The 19,828-nt window shown below is 38.0% G+C and overlaps 3 protein-coding genes across 5 annotated transcripts in view; 2 read left to right on the top strand and 1 right to left on the bottom strand.

Moving 5' to 3' along the window:
- The first annotated feature begins 88 nt into the window (after positions 1-88).
- Positions 89-10,036, top strand: LOC126831862 (tRNA N6-adenosine threonylcarbamoyltransferase, mitochondrial). Of its 3 annotated transcripts, XM_050562513.2 has the most exons (10): positions 89-477; positions 1,856-1,955; positions 2,315-2,409; positions 3,471-3,533; positions 4,006-4,135; positions 5,607-5,811; positions 6,962-7,110; positions 8,175-8,305; positions 9,000-9,077; positions 9,465-10,036. In XM_050562513.2, the coding sequence occupies exons 1-10, from the start codon at positions 95-97 to the stop codon at positions 9,538-9,540; spliced, it is 1,410 nt and encodes a 469-aa protein (XP_050418470.1). In that variant the 5' UTR covers positions 89-94; the 3' UTR covers positions 9,541-10,036. The 3 variants fall into 3 exon arrangements, with proteins under 3 accessions (XP_050418470.1, XP_055959454.1, XP_050418471.1); XM_056103479.1 differs by lacking the exons at positions 9,000-9,077; positions 9,465-10,036 and having other exon boundaries at positions 8,175-8,309; XM_050562514.2 differs by lacking the exons at positions 6,962-7,110; positions 8,175-8,305; positions 9,000-9,077; positions 9,465-10,036 and having other exon boundaries at positions 4,006-4,140; positions 5,607-5,771.
- Positions 10,037-11,770: 1,734 nt separating this feature from the next.
- LOC126832657 (sodium-dependent glucose transporter 1-like) lies at positions 11,771-16,317 on the top strand. The gene is made up of 4 exons (XM_050563518.2): positions 11,771-11,776; positions 14,081-14,366; positions 15,227-15,350; positions 15,699-16,317. Exons 1-4 carry the CDS (start codon positions 11,771-11,773, stop codon positions 16,315-16,317), a joined length of 1,035 nt encoding a protein of 344 aa, XP_050419475.2.
- Positions 16,318-17,367: 1,050 nt separating this feature from the next.
- LOC126831854 (mucin-12) overlaps positions 17,368-19,828 on the bottom strand; it is a 202,925-nt gene continuing 200,464 nt past the window's right edge. The window contains exons 164-166 of the mRNA XM_056103261.1: positions 19,250-19,357; positions 18,427-18,748; positions 17,368-17,481 (exon numbers count right to left, since the gene is read on the bottom strand). Coding sequence (XP_055959236.1) covers positions 17,477-17,481; positions 18,427-18,748; positions 19,250-19,357 — 435 coding nt within the window. The 3' untranslated portion in view covers positions 17,368-17,476. The remainder of the gene's footprint in view (positions 17,482-18,426; positions 18,749-19,249; positions 19,358-19,828) is intronic.

Here is a 19,828-nt window from a genome sequence, read left to right as displayed (position 1 = left end):
AAACATTATAATCGATACTTCGATTTCTTTTGTTTAATAAAGTGTAGCCAACACCCCGACCAGTCTCTATACGGGACTTCTGGGATAGTCCAAGATGTCAGCGCCCTTGCGGCATGCGACTTTCTCATTAATGTCATACAGTAGATACCGTTGTATAAAAACTGCCACTTTAGAAAGACAAACTAATTTATGTTTTTGGAATACAAATCTTCCATCTTTAGATTTATCATGTTATCTCATGTCTTATCGATTTTATTGCCAGTGTTATCGTTATTTACGAAGATCCAGCAAAATAAACAAATCGAAAGTAGCACTATTACCTAGAAACAACAGAAATAATTTATCAACAGATGCATGTACTCCAAGATATGTACTTGGTATTGAAACAAGTTGTGACGATACTGGTGCTGCAGTGGTTGATTACCATGGAAATATTATTGGAGAAGCACTGAACTCTCAAACACGAATACATGTGGAGTAATTAAAATTATGTATTATGTTACTGTTTTAGTGTTATGCAGTTATGTTGGGCGGATTCTTCACCCCTCGTGCAGATTGTAATTAGCCCTGCTACATGTATGTGTAGCACAGAGTCCACTTTGTCTACGCAGATTGGACCCTGTGTGCGCTGATAACTCCTCGATGTTTTTAAAGATGAAAGTACATGCAGTGTGTCGGACATCCCATGTAGGATCTATCCTCTATCGACTTTGTGCTGTAATGATTTTTCAAATAAATTTCAAAATCACTGCATAATTAGCATGTGTGCTAAGAATAAGATTTAAATTCAAGTCTGCAGTTTCTCATAATCTTCGCTATTTATATATGTCAACCCTTATTTCAACTTAAATGACAATAATTTAAATTGATATTTGATAATATATTGTTCCTTATGCCAAATTGCCATTTTAATTGAAAATCTTAGCGTTTTTGTGATATGAATTGAAATAACGGTTGTTTTGGGTTGATTTGGGTTGATTTGGATGGATTGGATTGCTACCAGTGCATACCATATCAGTTATATATGCTATAATATACTTTTCCAAAAAAGTAGGGGATATTTAGAAACAATACAAAACTGCGGAAATGCACTGCTGTTTTTATTAGAGGTAACCAGTGTATGTTAATAACAGGCCAATTGCCTACACATGAACATAAACAGTTCATATAGGCAGCTTATCTGAAAGCCCCATATCACTCGCAAAGAGATACACTGTCAAAAGTGAAAATGGACGTTTTTGTTTTTTGTCTTAATAATATGAGTAATTGCTCCACCAATCGTCAGACATTCAGCAATTCGTCATGGCATGCTCCTAATCAACCGTCCAATCACGATTTTGGGCAATTTGACCCACTCCTCTTGCAGTGCCACGGCCAATTCTTGCAGGGTTGTCAGTCGACGTTGACGTCGACGAACACGTCTCCCGATCAAATTAAACGTAACACACTAAAGCAAAGATATGTTAAACAGTAAATCTTATGCAAGAACCGATAGGAAAGCAAACATGGATAGGATAAACCAGCAAGCGGCAGTTATCATCAAACCTTCCTTGAAGTGTCAAATTTGACAATGAACCCCTCCCACGTGTATGGCACTATTGCGTGTCGCACATGCAGCTCAGTGGTTCTGTTGGGGCGATAAGTTCTTCATCTGTGAACATACTCACAAAGCATGTGAAGTGTCCATGAATATTTATCATATCACAACCGGCATAGGTATTTGCATTTCAATATCCCCTACTTTTTTTGAAGGGTATATTTTAGTAGAGTTTTTATGGTCCCAAAAAATTCTATGTACAAAATAATTTTCTAGTAATATTGTGAATTTAAATTCCTTTTCAATTTTTTTTTTCAGGATGGGAGGAATAATTCCTATCATTGCCAGGGACTTACATAAACAAAATATTGCTAATGTTGTGGATGAAGCGATAAAAAATGCTAAATTATCAAATCAGGTAACAGTGTACAATGCTTTTCTTATTATGGGCAGTCACAGAATTTCCACAGTTGTATCCAAAAGAATAACCCACAGATATATCTTAAATCCACCCGCCCACCCATCCTCAACAACAGAGTAAGAAAATGTTGACATATTTCCATTCGCGACTCAACATTTAATTTATCATTTGTAATTCACAGTGTCATTTAAAACACTCACCTATTTCTGTCTAATTAATAATTTAGATAACATTTCAAGCCTAAAGAAAGACCTGCAATAGGCAGATTTAGCTCTTGCATAGTGTATGTTTAAACCGGTGAAAATATAATGGTATGAAATATTAGTATAACTAATAAATAAAATGTTTGTTTGTAGGATATAGAAGCAATTGCTGTTACAACAGAACCAGGATTGGCTTTATCACTGTTTATAGGAGTCAATCATGCCAAAATGTTAGCAAGCAAATACAGGTAAATCCAAGATTAGCCGACAGATTTATTAAACAATGCTTTAAATCATCTTGACAAGTTCGATTGGATCATATGATTGTATGTGTAAACCAAGAAATGTCACCCTTCTCAGCTTTGAATGTTTAATATACCCTGTAAACAAGACAATTCCTGGAATAATGAATTACCAGATGTTAGTCTCAATGTGATGTAGTTCTGTAGAGTGAACATTTAACACATTTCCTTCATTCTATCAACGTAACTGGTTTCCTCTCCTCACTGCTAAAGCCCTCTACGCGCATGTAGTTCTGTAGAGTTAACATTTAACACATTTCCTTCATTCTATCAACGTAACTGGTTTCCTCTCCTTACTGCTAAAGCCCTCTACGCGCATGGAAAATATTGAAATTAAAGAATTGAACCATGTGTTAGTTCTGAAATGACCTAGTTTGTGTTGAGTGGAGGTTAAACCCCATCTCTCTGCTAACTGAGCAAAATTTCTTTTATAGCATAGTTACTGGCGTTTACTGGTGAGTTAGGCAAGGACTTTAAACCTCATTTTATTTCATTTTCTGTCTGAATTTGGAGTATCTACTTCTGTAATTGTGTGTAGGTATAAAGGTCCATACACATCAAGATCTATTTGTTGCTGACAGCCAACTGTTTCTTATAGGGGGGTTGGATGGCCGAATGGTTAGTGCGTGAGCATTGTATCATAAGGTTAGTCATTGAGTCAACTGGTGTGGTTTCCATTATCTGGTTGTACGTGACAAGGAGTAGGGTCACCTGTCCAACCTCGGTTTTCTCCAGGTCCTCCGGTTTCCTCTCACTGCTAAAGACACCTACGCGCAAGCGAATTATTGAAATAAAATTGAACTATATATATGTTTGTCCCGAAATGACCTAGTTTGTCTCAAGTGGACATTAAACCCCATTTATTCTCCCTGCTATTTGTTATATGTACAATATTGGTAGTATGTTGTTTATTTCCAATAAGATAGAGATTGTCTATCTCTGTACCTTCCAAAACTTGCCTAGAACCGAGGGATGTTGATGACTGAGTTTTCTTGTTTTTCTTTTAGGAAACCTGTTATTCCTATTCACCATATGGAGGCACATGCTTTAACAGTTAGAATGGTAGAAAGGTACATATTATTATATACACTACTGTAAATACAATAGGTAATAACATCAACAAATTTAAATTCAGCAACAAGGTTGTGTTTTCCGATCATTTCGAGAATGACGGTTATGTATTTTTGGGCCTGCAAGTTAAAACAAAAACAGGTGACATTCCAATCATTTTCAGCTTTAGTCATAGAAAATATAAAAAGTCAGAATTGGAAATTTTAAAAATCATCTTGAGCAGCAAACTACTCTAAAGGTACATGTATGTGAACTGTGGCCGGACTATATGACGTTCATAGTGACTTTATGTGGATACAATGTTGCTGCTCAATACTAACATTTATCTTTATAATTAAATGTATTAATAATGTTTTTTATGTGAGAAAAACTTTTTAATTATTAGAATTATATACGTTCATTTATTTTCCGGAGAATGCCTTGGTTTCATGGACCTTCCCAGTTTAAGACAGTTTTGTTCCTGATTTTCAGAGTAGAGTTTCCATATCTAGTTTTACTCGTGAGTGGTGGCCATTGTTTATTGGCATTAGCACAGGATGTCAACAAGTTCCTGTTGCTTGGACGAGGCTTAGATGATTCACCTGGAGATGCCTTTGACAAGGTCGGGTAAGGTCATAGGGCAAAATCTGTTTGAAGGGTTTGTCACCTCTTTTTGAGCCCATGTCCTGAAACAGTATAATGGCAATATATTGTGAACTTTTATTATGATATCGCAATAATGAAAATTTAAAATATCGTCCAGCCCTAGTTTATTTGTATATTTAAATTTTAATGCCCATTTGGTCCTTTGATCAGGTAATTATTTGAGGATAATCATCACATGACATGACACATCCATTTAAATTTTGTTCAAGATAAGTATTTTTATACGGCCACATTGAAATATGGTCATATATTGTCGTCGCCTCGGTCGGTCTCCGTCTGGACGCTCTAGAGAGAGAGAGAGAGAGAGAGAAATGGGGTTTAATGTCCACTCGACACAAACTAGGTCATTTCGGGAGACTAACATATGGTTCAATTATATTTCCATAATTTGCTTGCGTGTAGGGGTCTTTAGCAGTGTGGGGAAACCGGAGGACCCGAAGAAAACCCACAATGTTGGACAGGCGACCCTACTCCTTGTCACGTACAACCGGGTAGTCGAAACCACGCCAGTTGATTCAATGACAGACTTTATGATACAGCGCGCACGTGCTAACCATTCAGCCATCCACCCCCCCACGCTCTAGAAAATAAAGTTAATATCTGATTGACTTTAAATTTATATACAGTGTTTAAGGTTATGAGACGAAGAAGCCTATTGATTTTCAACAAATTCTGATAATTACTGCCAGAGTTATGGCCCTTGATCACTTTGAAATACCTTGTGGACGCTCTACAGACTAAAGTTAATATTAGAATATTGGAAGCATAATTATTTTCAATGATTTTCGATAATTACTGGCAGGGTTATGGCCCTTGATAACTTTGAAAAATATTGCTGATGCTCAAGCTAAATTTATCTGATTGAGTTTAGATTGATACACAGCTGTGAAGGTCTTGAGACGAAATGATATTAAATGATTGTTTGCCAAACATTACGGGGGGTTGGATGGCTGAATGGTTAGCGTGCGTGCGCTGTATCATAAAGTCTGTCATTGAGTCGACTGGCGTGGTTTCGAATCCCCGGTTGTACGTGACAAGGAGTAGGGTCGCCTGTCCAACCTCGTGGGTTTTCTCTGGGTCCTCCGGTTTCCTCCCACTGCTAAAGACCCCTACGCGCAAGCGAATTATTGAAATAAAATTAAAACCATATGTTAGTCCCGAAATGACCTAGTTTGTGTCGAGTGGACGTTAAACCCCATTTCTCTCTCTCTTTTGCCAAACATTACCATGGAGCAGAACTAGAAGCCAAACAAATTTTAATGATTTTCTATTAATTACTTAATGAGTTGTTACTCTTAACCAGATTGTAGTATATTATTACCGACAAGAAAAAATATGCTACAGCTTTTGTTGACTGCCCGGACGACTTTGCTGCTGTGGGCATATGTGTCGTTGCCTGGCAACCTATCTGTATGTTTTATTTATAGACAGCACGACAAATGAAACTGAAGAATTTAAAAGAATGTGCTGGTCTTAGTGGTGGAGAAGCTGTAGAATTAATGGCTAAAACTGGAAATCCCAAATCATTTCAATTCCCTGGAGTATTGTCACAAAACAGAGATTGTAACTTTTCCTTTTCTGGTCTCAAATTTCATGCCAAAAATCTAATTTTCCAAGAAGAATTAAAACAAGGTATGTAAAAACATATTTAAAAAAAATATTGTTAGCTTTGTTCGCTCTTCTAAAGAAATGTGTTGTTTTCTAATATATAAGGACTTTGTTTTTGTACCATCTGAAAGACTAGACCTTCCTTTACTTATAATATCCCAAGGTAGATTTGAACCCGAGACTCAAGATTCCAGCGCCTTAACCACATGAAAACAATGACCTATTTAGATCTCCTGATGGTGAATATGCTAATTAGAGCTAATTACTAAAGGGTTATCATTAACTGTTGTATTTACAGTAGAGTATATGATAATATCTACCTTTCTATCATTCTAACTGTTAAAGCATGTGCCTCCATATAGTGAATAGGAATTAGAGGTTTCCTAAAAGAAAATAAAAAAAAGAGTCATGTTGGTGTGTAGTAATACATTTAATTAGAATTTTAGGAATTTGTAAGCCCTTTTCTCATCTGTTAAAGCTGGCACTTGCATTGCTGACATAGAAAGTTGATGTGATGTAATTTCTATACAGGGATATTCACATTAGATTGCATGTGAACTTAAGACAATTGGTCTGACATATCTCCCAGATACAGATGTTTGAGTTAAACTTTCTCAATGGTTATTGATTTTCTATGAGTTTAATCCAAATGAACCTGCCTTGGTTTGATTTTTGATAACCTGGTAATCATTAAACATACATTATGCAAGAGCTAAATCTGCCTATTGCAGGTCTTTCTTTAAGCCTGAAATGTTATCTACATTATTAATTAGACATTAATTAGCTGATCCAGAACATAATCAACTCTCGATGGCATCGCTAGCCTGCGATATTTATTAGATTAGGTTCCGATTTGCTGTTAGACTTCCATTCATAATTTAATCATAAAATGGATAATCAAGACTATGTTTTTTATCGTACCATCTTTAGTAATGATCGAGGCTAGGCCCAAAATTCAATCGCTAAAATCTCGGTTCAGAGTGGATCAATTTCACTGAAATTTTCAGCAAATTGCCTTTACATTATCTTGTTTTTAAGTATTTTAGTGAAAACTGCCAGTTCTTTATCTAATCTCCCATAATATATCTTTAATAAAGTATTCAAAATTAATTACTTTTATTTCATGGTAAAATGATAATACTTCTTGGATAGTAATATTTTGGAATTAATGTAGGTATTGATGGAGGGAATGTTCTTCCCAATGCTGGAGATATATGTGCTTCATTTCAAGATGGCATTGTAAAGCATTTGCTACATCGCATACGTCGTGGTTTGTTGTATTCTGAACTGAAACAGCTATTACCTGCAGAAAATAAAACTCTGGTATGTAATATGTATTCTTTAGATCTATCTATCTTTAAGGGCATACAGAGTGGGGTGGGTGGTTGAATGGTTTAACATGTGTGCTTTAGAGCATCAGGTCTGTCATTGAGTTGGGGGGTTAGGTGGCCGGATGATTCTTGCATGTGCATTGGATCATAAGGTCTGTCGTTGAGCTAAGTTGCATGGTTGTGAATCCCCACTATTGTACAACCTCGTGGGTTTTCTCCGGGTCCTCCGGTTTCCTCCCACTGCTAAAGACCCCTACGCGCAAGCAAATTATTGAAATAAAAATTAAACCATATGTTAGTCCCGAAATGACCTAGTTTGTGTCGAGTGGACGTTAAACCCCATTTCTCTCTCTCTCTCTCTACTATTGTACACGACAAGAAGTAAAGTCGTCTGTCCAACCTGGTGGGTTTTCTATGAGTCCTCCATTTTCCTCCCACTGCAAATTATTAAAATAAAATGGAACCATGTGTTAGTTCAGAAATGACCTAGTTTGTGTGGTTTAGGGTTAATTTTGTACAATCTGATTAACATACAGATCTAAATTTCGATTCGTTTTTCTATACTTTCAATGTCCTACACTGCATGAAGATCTGACCAGTTGTAGTGAAGGTCGCATCAGGGGTCATACAAGCGGCTTTTAACCCTATGACATCAGACATTGATTAATCAGTTTCTAGTCGTTTACCCACAGTTCCATGCACAGTACGCCAAGAACTCGCCGTAACAGACCACTTCATTGGCTAATCTATCACATTAACTAGAACGTGGCTTATATAAAACCGGAGGACCCGGAAAAAACCCACGAGGTTGAACAGTCGAGCCTACTCCTTGTCACGTACAACCAAGGAATCAAAACCCCCCGCCAGTTGACTCAATGACACACTGTACTACGGTACAGCGCGCACGGCTAATCACGTGCTATCCATACCCCCCCCCCCCCCCCCCCCCGCAACAAAATCTGTGTTTTAATGAGATTGTATCTTGTAAAGATGTGTTTTAGATTGAACCGTGTAAAGATGTGTTTAAGATTTGAACGTGGTGATAATGTATTTTAGGTTTTGTCTGGTGGTGTAGCTAGTAATATGTATATAAGACAAGAAATAGAAAACTTATGTCAACATTTTAATTGTCGGTTGGTTTGCCCACCACCAAAACTTTGTACAGATAATGGCGTAATGATTGCTTGGTAAGTACAATTTTCATAACTGTCAAGTAATGAGATTGATGTCAAGTTTTGATCCTTTGAAATGAAATAAAATGGGTTTAGCCTCCTACTATTCTGCTCCGACTTGGCTAATAAAGACAGGCATACGCCATACAGTGTGCAATAAGGGTGATTTTTACCCAGGCAGTGGCACTATGACCAACTCTTATATCGAATTCCAACTGCCAAGGGATCGTTTACGTGCACACCAATGTTTACACGAGACCTTAGTTTTTTATCCCATCCGAAAGACTAGACAGCTGTCCTGTACCACTGACAAGGGGAAACCACGTCGGAAAATCCTGATGAATTTTCTCAGCCAATGCATATCCTTCGAAACTGTGAAATAAGAGTAGAGTGCATGCCTGTCTTCATTAGCCCAGTCAGAGCAGAACAGTAGGATGTTAAACCCCATTTCATTTCATTTCTCTGGATCCTTCATTGTGAATTGCTAAACGGTATACAACAACACCTAGCAGCTAAAAAGATGAACCAATGTCTTGTGCTTATGGCCAATCACAAAGCACAATATCTTGTTTGAAATGTCATGAGAAGTTTTGTAAATATTTCAAATACAATTTTTTGCAGGCCTTAAAAGTAGGGCACACTAGATAGCTAAACCGATGGATGACAAATGACAAATTCCCGTATATAATTCTTTATATTGATATTTCAGGAATGGTATTGAAAAATTAAAGAGGGAAATAGACTTGGTACAGGTGAATGACTTTGATGAGATTGATCTTAAGCCAAGGTAAATGAATGAATTCATCTGATATTTTTTGTCCAATCATTCAAAATTTGAATTATTTTAGTGTCTTCAGCAGGCAATATGCAAGAGCTAAATCTGCCTATTGCTGGTCTTTCTTTTGGCCTGAAATGTTATATAAATTATTAATTAGACATTAATTAACTTATCCAAACCATAATCAACTCTTGATGCCATCGGATAGCTTGGATATTTTAATAGATTTGAAAACGAACTGTCAGCTCTTTTTTACAAAAATGGGGTGAATATAACTGAATACTTTTCAGAAATCTTGAACTAGTTATTTCGAATTCAGAAATCTATCACAAATTTCCAAAAACAGTTGAATATGACTGATAAGTGATATGGATAATATGTATATTTTTTTTTCAGGTCACCATTAGGTATTGATATGACAGAAGATGTTATACGAGCAAATATCAAAGTACGAGGAAAACTACCTGTCTGATTGATTTGGTGCAGTTTACAATATATTGACCTGTAATAATAATCACCTTTGATCTTGTTGTTGTCCTGTATGGTTTTAGATTTGTTGTTATTACTTGTCTTTGTGTATTTGAGGCAATTGGATGGCTGAATGATTAGCATGTGCGCGCTGTATCATAAGGTCTGTCATTGAGTCAACTGGCGTAGTTTCGATTACCCGGTTGTACGTGACAAGGAGTAGGGTCACCTGTCCAACCCCGCGGGTTTTCTCTGGGTCCTATGGTTTCCTCCCACTGCTAAAGACCCCTACGCAAGACCCCTACGCGCAAGCAAATTATTGAAATAAAATTGAACCATATGTTAGTCGCGAAATGACCTAGTTTGTGCTGAGTGGACGTTAAACCCCATCTCCATCTCTCTCTTTCTCTCTCTCTCTCTCTCTCTCTCTATTATACACCTTGTCCATCTTTGCTTTATAAATGTTTATAAAATTGTTCAAGGGCTTTAATAAAATGTTACAACACTGCTGCTTGTGTTTTGTTTGGGTTCCAACGAGGTGAAATATTTCTAGGGTGGACACTTTCTGACACACCTGTGATATTGCCATATATTTCACTTTGAAAATTGTAGGTTTGGAAACTTTGGAATGTATATTGGCAATGTGTTACTTTTTTTAGTTGCTACTGAAGTTGAATATGTAATCCTGGCAGTTATAAGTTTTATGTGGTGATATACTTAACTACATGTGTATATTAGAAGGTGTGTTCCTGAATTTTGGCATTAAAAAAATGCAACGCGAATTTAGGCAAAAAGTTTCGCTTCCCCTGTGAAAAAAATTCTCGACCATAAAAACAATAGATATACATTGTCCATCAAGTTTACAGCGCCCCCTGAGAACACTTACCGCCCCTCACCCCATTGCTCTGAGCTAGTTACCACCCTGCGGGAATTGATATTTAAGTGATATTAAAGACCTTAGTGATGTCTATATTTTGAGCTGTAGCAGGAAAGCAAAACACTATAATGACTCGTTTCCGAGACATAGAATATGTTGCAGGATTTGATCGCTGTTATGTTCCGAAAACTTATGTACATGATAGAGGCTATAGTTTTTAAAAGATTTTTTTTTCAAATATGGTTTGACGCACTAGAGGAAGAACCCTATCCATAATATGAGACCTATGGTTCCAGAGTTTTGCCTCCTTAGCCCAAAGGTTTGTGAACACAATAGAGGCAACACATTTTAACAGATGTTTTCAAATCTGGCGTGAATCATTTGATTCATGAGAGGACGAACCCTATTGATATATAGCCTTCCATAACCTTCCCTTCCACGGTTAACCCACGGAAAACCATCTGAACACAATAGAGGAAATAGTTTTTAGTGGATTTATTTCAAATTTAGTGTGAAGATATACTGTTTGTGAACACCGTACATGTATATATTATTTGTGAACACCCTACATGTATATACTGAACACCCTACATGTATAAACTGGTCACTGAACACCCTACCTGTATATACTACATGTATTTGTGAACACTCTACATGTATATACTATTTGTGAAGACCCTACATGTATATACTGCCAGTGAACACACTACATGCATATACTATTTGTGAACAGCTGAAAAGGAGAGCTGTCTAGTCGTTGGGATGGAACGGAAAACCAATGTCTCTTGTACACATTGGTTTGCACGTAAAGGATCCCTTGACAGTTGGAATGCAGTATAACAGTAGGCCGTTGCGCCGCTGGCCGGGCAAAATGTCCCTCATAGCACACTGTATGACATATGCCCGTCTTCATTAAAATAGTCCAATCGTAGCAGAAGAGTAGGACGTTAAACCTCATTCCATTTCTTTTCTATTTTTTGGGGAAAACCGCAAATTATTATTATTTGTTTTAATTTTAATACTTTGCCTTTCATAAGGACGACTTTTTGCTAAAATAAGTACTGTGCTTTATACTGCGTAGTATACGTCTCACTAATAATAAAAATATTAATACATATAAATATATATATAAATATCAGCTTCATAAGTTCTTTCATTACATATCGGATCCATTCATCGATTCCACAGAGTAATGTGACAACCACGATGTGCAGCCGACAGCATCCAGATCATTGTGGTTTGAAGCACAATAACATGGATTCAGAAATACGTGTAGTTGATCATACTTATAACGAATCAACGGGTTTAGACACCGCTGGTTTTAATAATCATGGAGATAGGATTAATGCATTAGAAAATGATGGTAAGTTCAGATAGGTCTTGTTATAGATGTTCTATAGATCGTTTTTTTTTGTCCAGGCTATAAATTGTTGATAAATTTTAAAGCCATGTTATATAGGAGAAAATAATCAATATCTATTTAGCCGGTATGTCAGTGACATCAACATCGTTTTGACACTCGAGCCACACCCTATTTATTACTACAACCGGCGTTGGTAGTCTCCAAATCGCGCTGTGCAGTGCCGAATTTAGATGAAAAGTGGACCTAGGCTATTCAACTTAAGAGGCCCCTCCCACCCCAATCCCCCACCCCCACGACTAGAGGGGGAAGAAAGTGAGTTTTAAACACAATTAAACAAAGCCGAGAATTGGTGAATGACTGTAGTGCGCGCAGGAAAGGTTTATGACAGTGTGAAAAATATCAGACACCTTGATCTTGGGACCTTTATATAGCAGGCTTCAACCTTCAACCTGGCAAACCAATAAATAAATTCGGCACCGTGTATATCATTCTTAAAAGATTCGATTATTGTTTAATAATAATTCATGTTTCATACACCAACTGACGATAATACTCAATGGTCATCCATTTTCTTCTTCCTTCGACGATTTATTGGCATGGTTTAACACGGGAGAAGATCAGTCCGAAAAGCTAAAGATTACCGATAGCTTACTTAATATTATTCGTTCTTAATGTTTTTATTTTCGTTACCCGTCTTTATTTTTGCTCCATGGTTATTGTTGTTTTTTACACACACTGTTGCTGGAGGCTCCGTCCATGGACTTTTTAAATTTTTATTCATAATTTTGATTATTCTTGTAGCATTTTGACCCGTAAAGCGGGAGTGATAACGAATGATTTACGCATATTTTATATACATGTAGGTGTGTGTACAACGGGTAACAAGAACAGTTTATCTTTAGATGAGGTTTCATTTTGTCGAGATGACGTCATTAGTGATGCAGATATAGACAGATCTATGACAATAGAACATCCAGTAATGCCATTGCCTTCTAATAAAAAAACAACAACAGGACCCATATTACAGGCGAATGGTGTGAAATCTGAGATAACACGAAGAAGTAAACTCTACCATACAACATTCTTGTGTTTTTCGTTTTTTGCACTGGTAAGTGAATTGAGTTTTAACAGTGTTCGGGCCCTTTGCTGGAGGGGGGGGGGGGGCTTCCATCGGACGCAGTACGAAGCCAACGACCAACGTGCCCATATCATTATGGGCGCCCCATTGGTTCCGAACTTTTTATTTTTTTCATAAATTATTATAGGTACGCTAAAGTCGTACTCCTTATAATGTTCATATCGAAATATCGTAATACGCCAATATCGCAAATTCAGCCTCAAAATTGAAATTTTCCCTCATTTTCATATTCCTCTTCTCGGGTGCAAACCCTATTTTCCCATATTTTCTGGGAGGAGAACACCCTAGACCCTCCTCCGAATTATTCGAAGGCAGGCGTGTCCACTGGACCGTTCGCCGTTGACCGTCAAGTGTAGGTACATCGACGACGCGAGGGCCAGGGTACCAAAAGATAGGGGGTTGGGTCCGGGGGGTTCTCTCCCCCCGGCCTCTAGAAAATTTTGAAATTTGTCAATTCCGAGAACGGCGCCTCTAGCATTCCAAATTCCAACATAAAACCCTTTAGAATACATGATAATGAAAGAGACAAAAGCCTGAATAGTGCGAGAGCCGGTTCGCGACCGACCAGAGAGCAATTACATATCTATCATTTAAAAATGAATCGACTAGTAAAAAGGTTGAAAACTTGCATCATTAGGGCATGGGTATACATGTATACCCCAGAAAAGGGCAGGGTACCATTTGTATACCCTTGTACCCGGGTTCCGGCGCACCTGTCGGCGCCCCCAGAAGCCCTTGCCACCGCCCCTCCCAACATGTTTGGGCTATCTATATACGAGCCTGAAATTAAGATAAAGATTATGATAAAGAAGAGAAAACAACACAGAAATGAAATCTAATATAATTGATAGATCCGCCCTGTGCTGCCTGTGAAATTTGATGTTTTTCTTTTATTTATTAATTGAGAAATCAAGCGACACAAATAGGAATATTTATTATTAAAATGTTATTACACAGGCCATAGTGTTGGGCGATTCTGAATAAAATATCTCGGACATTTTGACCAATTTATAATATCGCGTACGGACCAAAGCCATTTGTTTTTCTGAACCATATAGTCGGAAATGTACGACAAGTAAGTTTGCAAACATATATTTATACTATTGTTTTGATATTCATTTGTATCTATATAGGATTTATGCTATTTATGTATTCGTTTTACCTAGGGCTTTAATGTGGGACAGAGGGGTCCATCCTTCCTGGATTTACAGCTAATTACCAATACAGATATTGAGAAAGCTTCGACATATTTTACAGCTGGCTCAGTAGGCTATCTTTTTGGATCTTCAATCTGCGGCTTACTATATGATAAATTCAACAACAATCTTCTACTCTTTTTGTCTACTTTTGGATTAGCTGTTTCAGTTTCTGTTTTGCCTCTCTGTTCACCATATGTTTTGATGCTTGTGATGTCCTGGGCAAACTCTTTCTTTATGGGTTGGTATGATACTGGTAAGTACTGGTATACTTCTCTTTAGTTCACATCGTGGATTATCCGGGATGAGGTTAGCAGTTTTATATAGAGACACAACTGTTTGCTTTGAGAAATGGTCTCATGAAATGAAAAGGAATCGGGTTTAATGTCCCACTGTTCTGTCTCGACTTGGCTAATGAAGACGGGCATACGCCATACAATATTCAATGACGGAAATTTTGTCCGGACAGTGGTACTATAGCCTACTCAGGGGCTCTTTTTCGCCCACGTCATAGTGTACACCGAAGGACTATACGTTGGTCCTTTTCAGCCCCCTCCCCGTTCTGCAACAGTTACTAGTGTGTGTGTGTGGGGGCGGGGGGGTGCACGCCGGAAAATCCCGATGATCTATCTTGGCCAACACTGAGATCGAACATAGGACCTACAAGTTAGCGAACCAAGTTCTTACGCACTGAGCCACCCACTGGCTCCAGAAAGGTAATCTCACGTGTTCTGTAAAGAGTTACAGATTTCCTAGACATATAGCATACGAATTATTTAATCTTCTTGCATTATAGAGTTATTTTAATTAATTTTGTCAATTTTATATCGTTGCTCATATCCGTCTGTCAAGAATTGGCTTGTAAAGCATTTGGGGTCAGGTGAGAGCAAGTCCTATTGATTTTCGAACTGTACAGAGTAACGCGCCCCATTTCCTTAAGCTCCAAGTAGACTTAGTTTTTCTTTCAATTTGGATAAGCTGCTGTCTATGGGTATCCCTTTTTCGAGACAAACATGTAGGTTATGAGTGGATTTATGCAGGTTATGAGTGGGTGTATATCCAGATTTGAATATCTTTATAGATATATTAATAAATAATCGATTGTTTCGATTTCAGTGGCAAATGCAGATTTGGTATCGATCTGGGGTTCTGAAGGACAGTCTTACATGCAGATACTTCATTTTTCATTTGCATTTGGAGGCATGCTTTCGCCTCTAATAACAGAGCCGTTTTTAGCCAGACAAGAGATCGATTTGAACCTGACATCGAATATTCCGGACGTTTTTTTCCAAGACAACAATATATCCACTACAACCATGCTAACCTCACAGTCCAACATATCAACGAATAGTACTCTGACAGCTATGTCTGTCACTGAAATACGTATAATATTTGCTTATTTAATTTCGGGTACCATTACGTTACTTTCATCGATTCCTTTCGCAGTTCTTTATTTTCAGCATAGGAATCGAGTTGATGAAACACACCATGGGGCCAAAAGAAAGGACGATGTGTCAAGACTTGACCTGCCTCTGAAATATTATATATCTACTCTGATTCTTGTCAATTTATTTTTCCTTTTTGACAGTTCGGTAGAAGACACATTTGCTGCTTTCATTATGACATTTGTAGTTATGCAACTGAACTGGAGCAAAGCACAGGGCAGTCAGATAACGTCTGTTGTTTGGGCGGCTTTTGCAATTATGCGATTTGTAGGAATCTTTCTCATACGTTACACAACCCCCGTGAAATTACTCTTTATTTTTATTGTGATGTCGATGCTGTCATTAACAGGGTTTTTGGTATGTTCACACTTTGCCTTTAGTATCGGAGTTTGGGTTTTTGCAGCTTTGGTTGGAATATCCGTGTCGACCATATTTCCGACAGGTGTTACATGGACAAACCAAGCTCTTATTAAAGTGACTGGAAAAGTGACGTCCTCTATCATCATAGCTTGTTCAATCGGCTCAATGATTAACCCAGTTATTATTGGCTATCTGATGCAAGAACTAAGTCCCATGTGGCTTTGTTATCTATTATTAGTCCAGAACATAATTTACGTCGTATTTTTTCTAATCTTATTATATTTTGCGTATGTGATTCTGATTAAAGTCAGGTGTATGAAAGGTACTGGAAACATAGACCAAAATTCAGACGATTCTCGGGACAAAAACCAGTGTTATGTTGGAATAGTGACGTGGATGTAAATTCAACTACATGTAATCATCGAATTATTAAGTCTTTCCAGAAGTTTGTCTAATTATCTCTCGTAGTTGGAATCTCCGGGCAACCCAGTTTAAAATCTGGTGATACAATCGCGACATTATGTGCCATTCCCCGGGTTATTCATTTACAAGTCGATTAAACAGAATATAATACCTAAGTACTGCAGATCTATAATTATGATTTCTGACCTCGTAATATGTGATTCGGGAAAGGTACCCTTGGAATTCAAAATAATAAGAGATGGTCGTAGCGCCGCAGTCTGGACGCACGCCCCGTCTTCGTTAGCCTAGTCGGTGCATACAAGTCGTTGCATACCCTATTTCATGTTAACTTTGCAGAAGTGTCAGCTACAGCTGTTACAGAATTAGTAAATATACCCTGTAGAGCACAAGATTCATGATTGCGTATGGTATGCTTTAACACTAATCGACGAGTCTTCCTTACTTTAGCCAAGATATCACGAAAACAATCCACCGGACCACCGCAAACCGTAAAAAGAGTAGGAGGTAGCGCCGCTGTCCGGGCTAAATTTATTTCATGCCACACTGCATACCACTGGCCCTTCTTGTTACAGTAAGGTAAGACACTATTTCAAACCCGGTTTGTGAGAAGAATTAAATTTCAGATGATAACCAAAATGCCCAGGCGCGGATTTAATAAGGGGTGGGGTGGGGGCCCTCTGAGACCAAGTAAGCGCCCCTTAAAGTCAATAAGACCGTTGGGGGATTTGTTGTAAATTGTTGATCGATTATTTTGCAAACAATATAAAGTTCTTGCTGTGACCTCCAGTCGCTGTATTCAATAATAATTGACTGATATTTTAATGTAGAAGTGATGAGTTAAATCTCGTCATATTACTAAACCCCCCACCCCCAATCAATAACCCAACGAAGCAAAATTTGACATATAAATTAATTTAAAATATAAATAGAGAGAGAGAGAGGGAGAGAGAGCCGGAAGTCACATACGATTTAAATCCTAATTTTACGACCCGATATTTCAAATTATAGAAGTAAAAACAGACGTGGCAGTTTGGTATATATAATTTATTGCTCAGTTATTATTATAATATTATTTAACATTAAAATCATCTTTATTTCTAGATTTATCTACGAACATTTGGTCCTTGTTTTCCATTTATTAAGCTGGAATAAAAAAACAAAACAATATATTATAATATTATTCTCACGAAGTGGTAAAATATACAACCAGTATTATTATCAAATATTGTATAAAAAAATTAATCATACAAACAGACTGCAGAAGAGTGCCAGATTTGGATAAAGAGAGGTCTTAGGTTATTCCACTTATGTGGCTCCTCCCAAAGACAGCTTTACGTGTAGGAAAGGAAAGGAAATGAAATGAAATGGGGTTTAACGTCCTACTGTTCTGCTCCTATACTGGGCTAATGAAGACGGGCATACGCCATACAGTATGCTATGATGGAAATTTTGCCCGGGCACCGGAACTATCGCGTACTCTTATATCGAATTCCAACTGCCAAGGGATCTTTACGTGCATTCCAATGTATACACGGGACCTCGGTTTTTCGTCTCATCCGAAAGACTAGACAGCTGTCCTTGTCAGGCCCTCCGTTCTGCACCACTGACAAGGGGGAAACCATGTCGGAAAATCCAGATGAACTTTCTCGGCCAATGCAGGGATCGAACACCCGACCTCCAGGCTAGCGAGCCAGCGTCTTAACCACCTAACCGCGTGTAGGAAAGGCTTACAATAGTATCAAAAATATTATGCTCATTGATATCGAAACGTCGTAATTATAAAATAAAACCAGTGATTGTTTTCCATAAAATTTGTGTTCTGTTAATGTTAGCCGGAGGTCCCATATATATCGAGGCCCTGTTTCAGTTTTCCAAGTCTATAGGTAAATCCGGCACTTATAAACTGTTGTAGCATCGCAGTTTGTGTCCCATCAAAAGGTTTTACTAAGCGTGCGGACGTAAGTTTAGGGGATATCCGGAGTTAACTCATGTCCCTCGCAGTGTTTCGTTTGATTATACCTGTACCAAATACCCCTCAGGTATATGGAGTTACCTGAGCTTGGTCCAAAATATCTAATGTCGACCTACCTGTATCATTACATTTATCACATCCACAAGATGATATTTCTGGTATTTGTACATCTCTGTTTGTACCTCCACAGTTAAACGTGTATGTCTTCGAACCAGTGTATGTTCCAGTGCAGCACTTACAGTTCTTGATCATGTTACCAGAGGCGAAGTCGGGTATGAAAGAACTTGGTCCGCATTCACCCTCGCAATAATTGTATGTGATGTTTTGTGTTGAAACACAGTTTTCGAACGAGACTTCACCGGAGAAGACTGCCATTGAACAAGTCTTTGGTTTACAAACAGTTCCACAACATGGGTCGGGTACGAGGCTATGGGTGGTCTAAAAAAACAATAAAATCAAACCATAAATAATTTTGTACAACCACAATGGCACGCAATGAAATGAAATGAGATGGGTTTAACGTCCTACTTTTCTGCATCGACTGGGATAATGAAGGCGGGCGGGCGCCGTAGGGTGTGGTGTGGGGAATTCTGCACGGACAGCAACGCTACGGTCTACTCTTATATCGAATTCTAACAATCAGGGGATCTTTTACGTACACGGAACTTGGGTGTTTTGACCCATCCTAACCAGGTTCACCGTTCTGCGCCACTAATAAGGGGAAATCGCGATGGAAAATTCCGGGGAGCTTTCTCGACCAACACCGGGCCTCCTGGTTAGTAAGCTACAGAGCCACCGCGGCTCTCAGAATGCCACTAAAGCTAGGAAGAAGTGGTCAATCTCTATATAGCGTGCAGTGTCTAACGGACAATCTTTTGCCGTAAAAATATATTTTCTTCGTGAATTTTGGTGAAGAATGACAACTAATAATGTTCTCACCAGATTACAAGTGCTGATATCGTCGCATGCTTTTGGATAGTCTATGATCTTTCCGTCCAAACATTGGTGACTTGTGCAACCATCGGCGTCCTTCCATGTTTCATTAACCTAAAAAAAAGAACAAAATAATAAATCGTATATATTACATGTTCTATAGATATCATAATAATCCAATATTTTCTTGATTTACATGCAATATTGAATTTCAAGACGAGCTACAATATATCCCTTTTTTCGATTTCCCAAATATCGCCGCCGTTAAGAAAATTAGCCGTTAAGTTCATTATCAATGACCTGACTAGAGTTTTTGGTTCTTCTGTTTCTTCAACCAAACGCCCTAACCGAAGTAGGAGGAAGTCTGAACACAAGGCAATACCATATAGTAGCCTAAAATATGAGAATGTTCTCAAAAACGCCGTCATCACGATATACTCTGAACAATGATTCCCGAGGTGGGGCCTGGGAAAATTGGGGAAGGGCGTAGGTTGCACCAATGGGAGGTAGGCTGATAGTGAGGTACAGTAATCTGCATTTGTATTTGTGTGAATGCGCAAGTGAATTTTATGACAAATACTTTTG

Source organism: Patella vulgata, chromosome 9, assembly GCF_932274485.2.
Source record: "Patella vulgata chromosome 9, xgPatVulg1.2, whole genome shotgun sequence".
NCBI lineage: Eukaryota > Metazoa > Mollusca > Gastropoda > Patellidae > Patella > Patella vulgata.
Note: the sequence above shows the minus strand (reverse complement) of the source record. Positions and strands in the feature narration are given on the sequence as shown.

Coding starts and splice junctions, on each gene's coding strand:
- LOC126832657 (XM_050563518.2), top strand. Junction 14,367..15,226: donor TATGGGTTGGTATGATACTG/GTAAGTACTGGT, acceptor TTTCGATTTCAG/TGGCAAATGCAGATTTGGTA. Junction 15,351..15,698: donor ACAGAGCCGTTTTTAGCCAG/ACAAGAGATCGA, acceptor CCTTTTTGACAG/TTCGGTAGAAGACACATTTG.
- LOC126831862 (XM_050562513.2), top strand. CDS start 95: ATGTCAGCGCCCTTGCGGCATGCGACTTTCTCATTAATGTCATACAGT. Junction 478..1,855: donor CAAACACGAATACATGTGGA/GTAATTAAAATT, acceptor TTTTTTTTTCAG/GATGGGAGGAATAATTCCTA. Junction 2,410..3,470: donor ATGTTAGCAAGCAAATACAG/GTAAATCCAAGA, acceptor TTTTTCTTTTAG/GAAACCTGTTATTCCTATTC.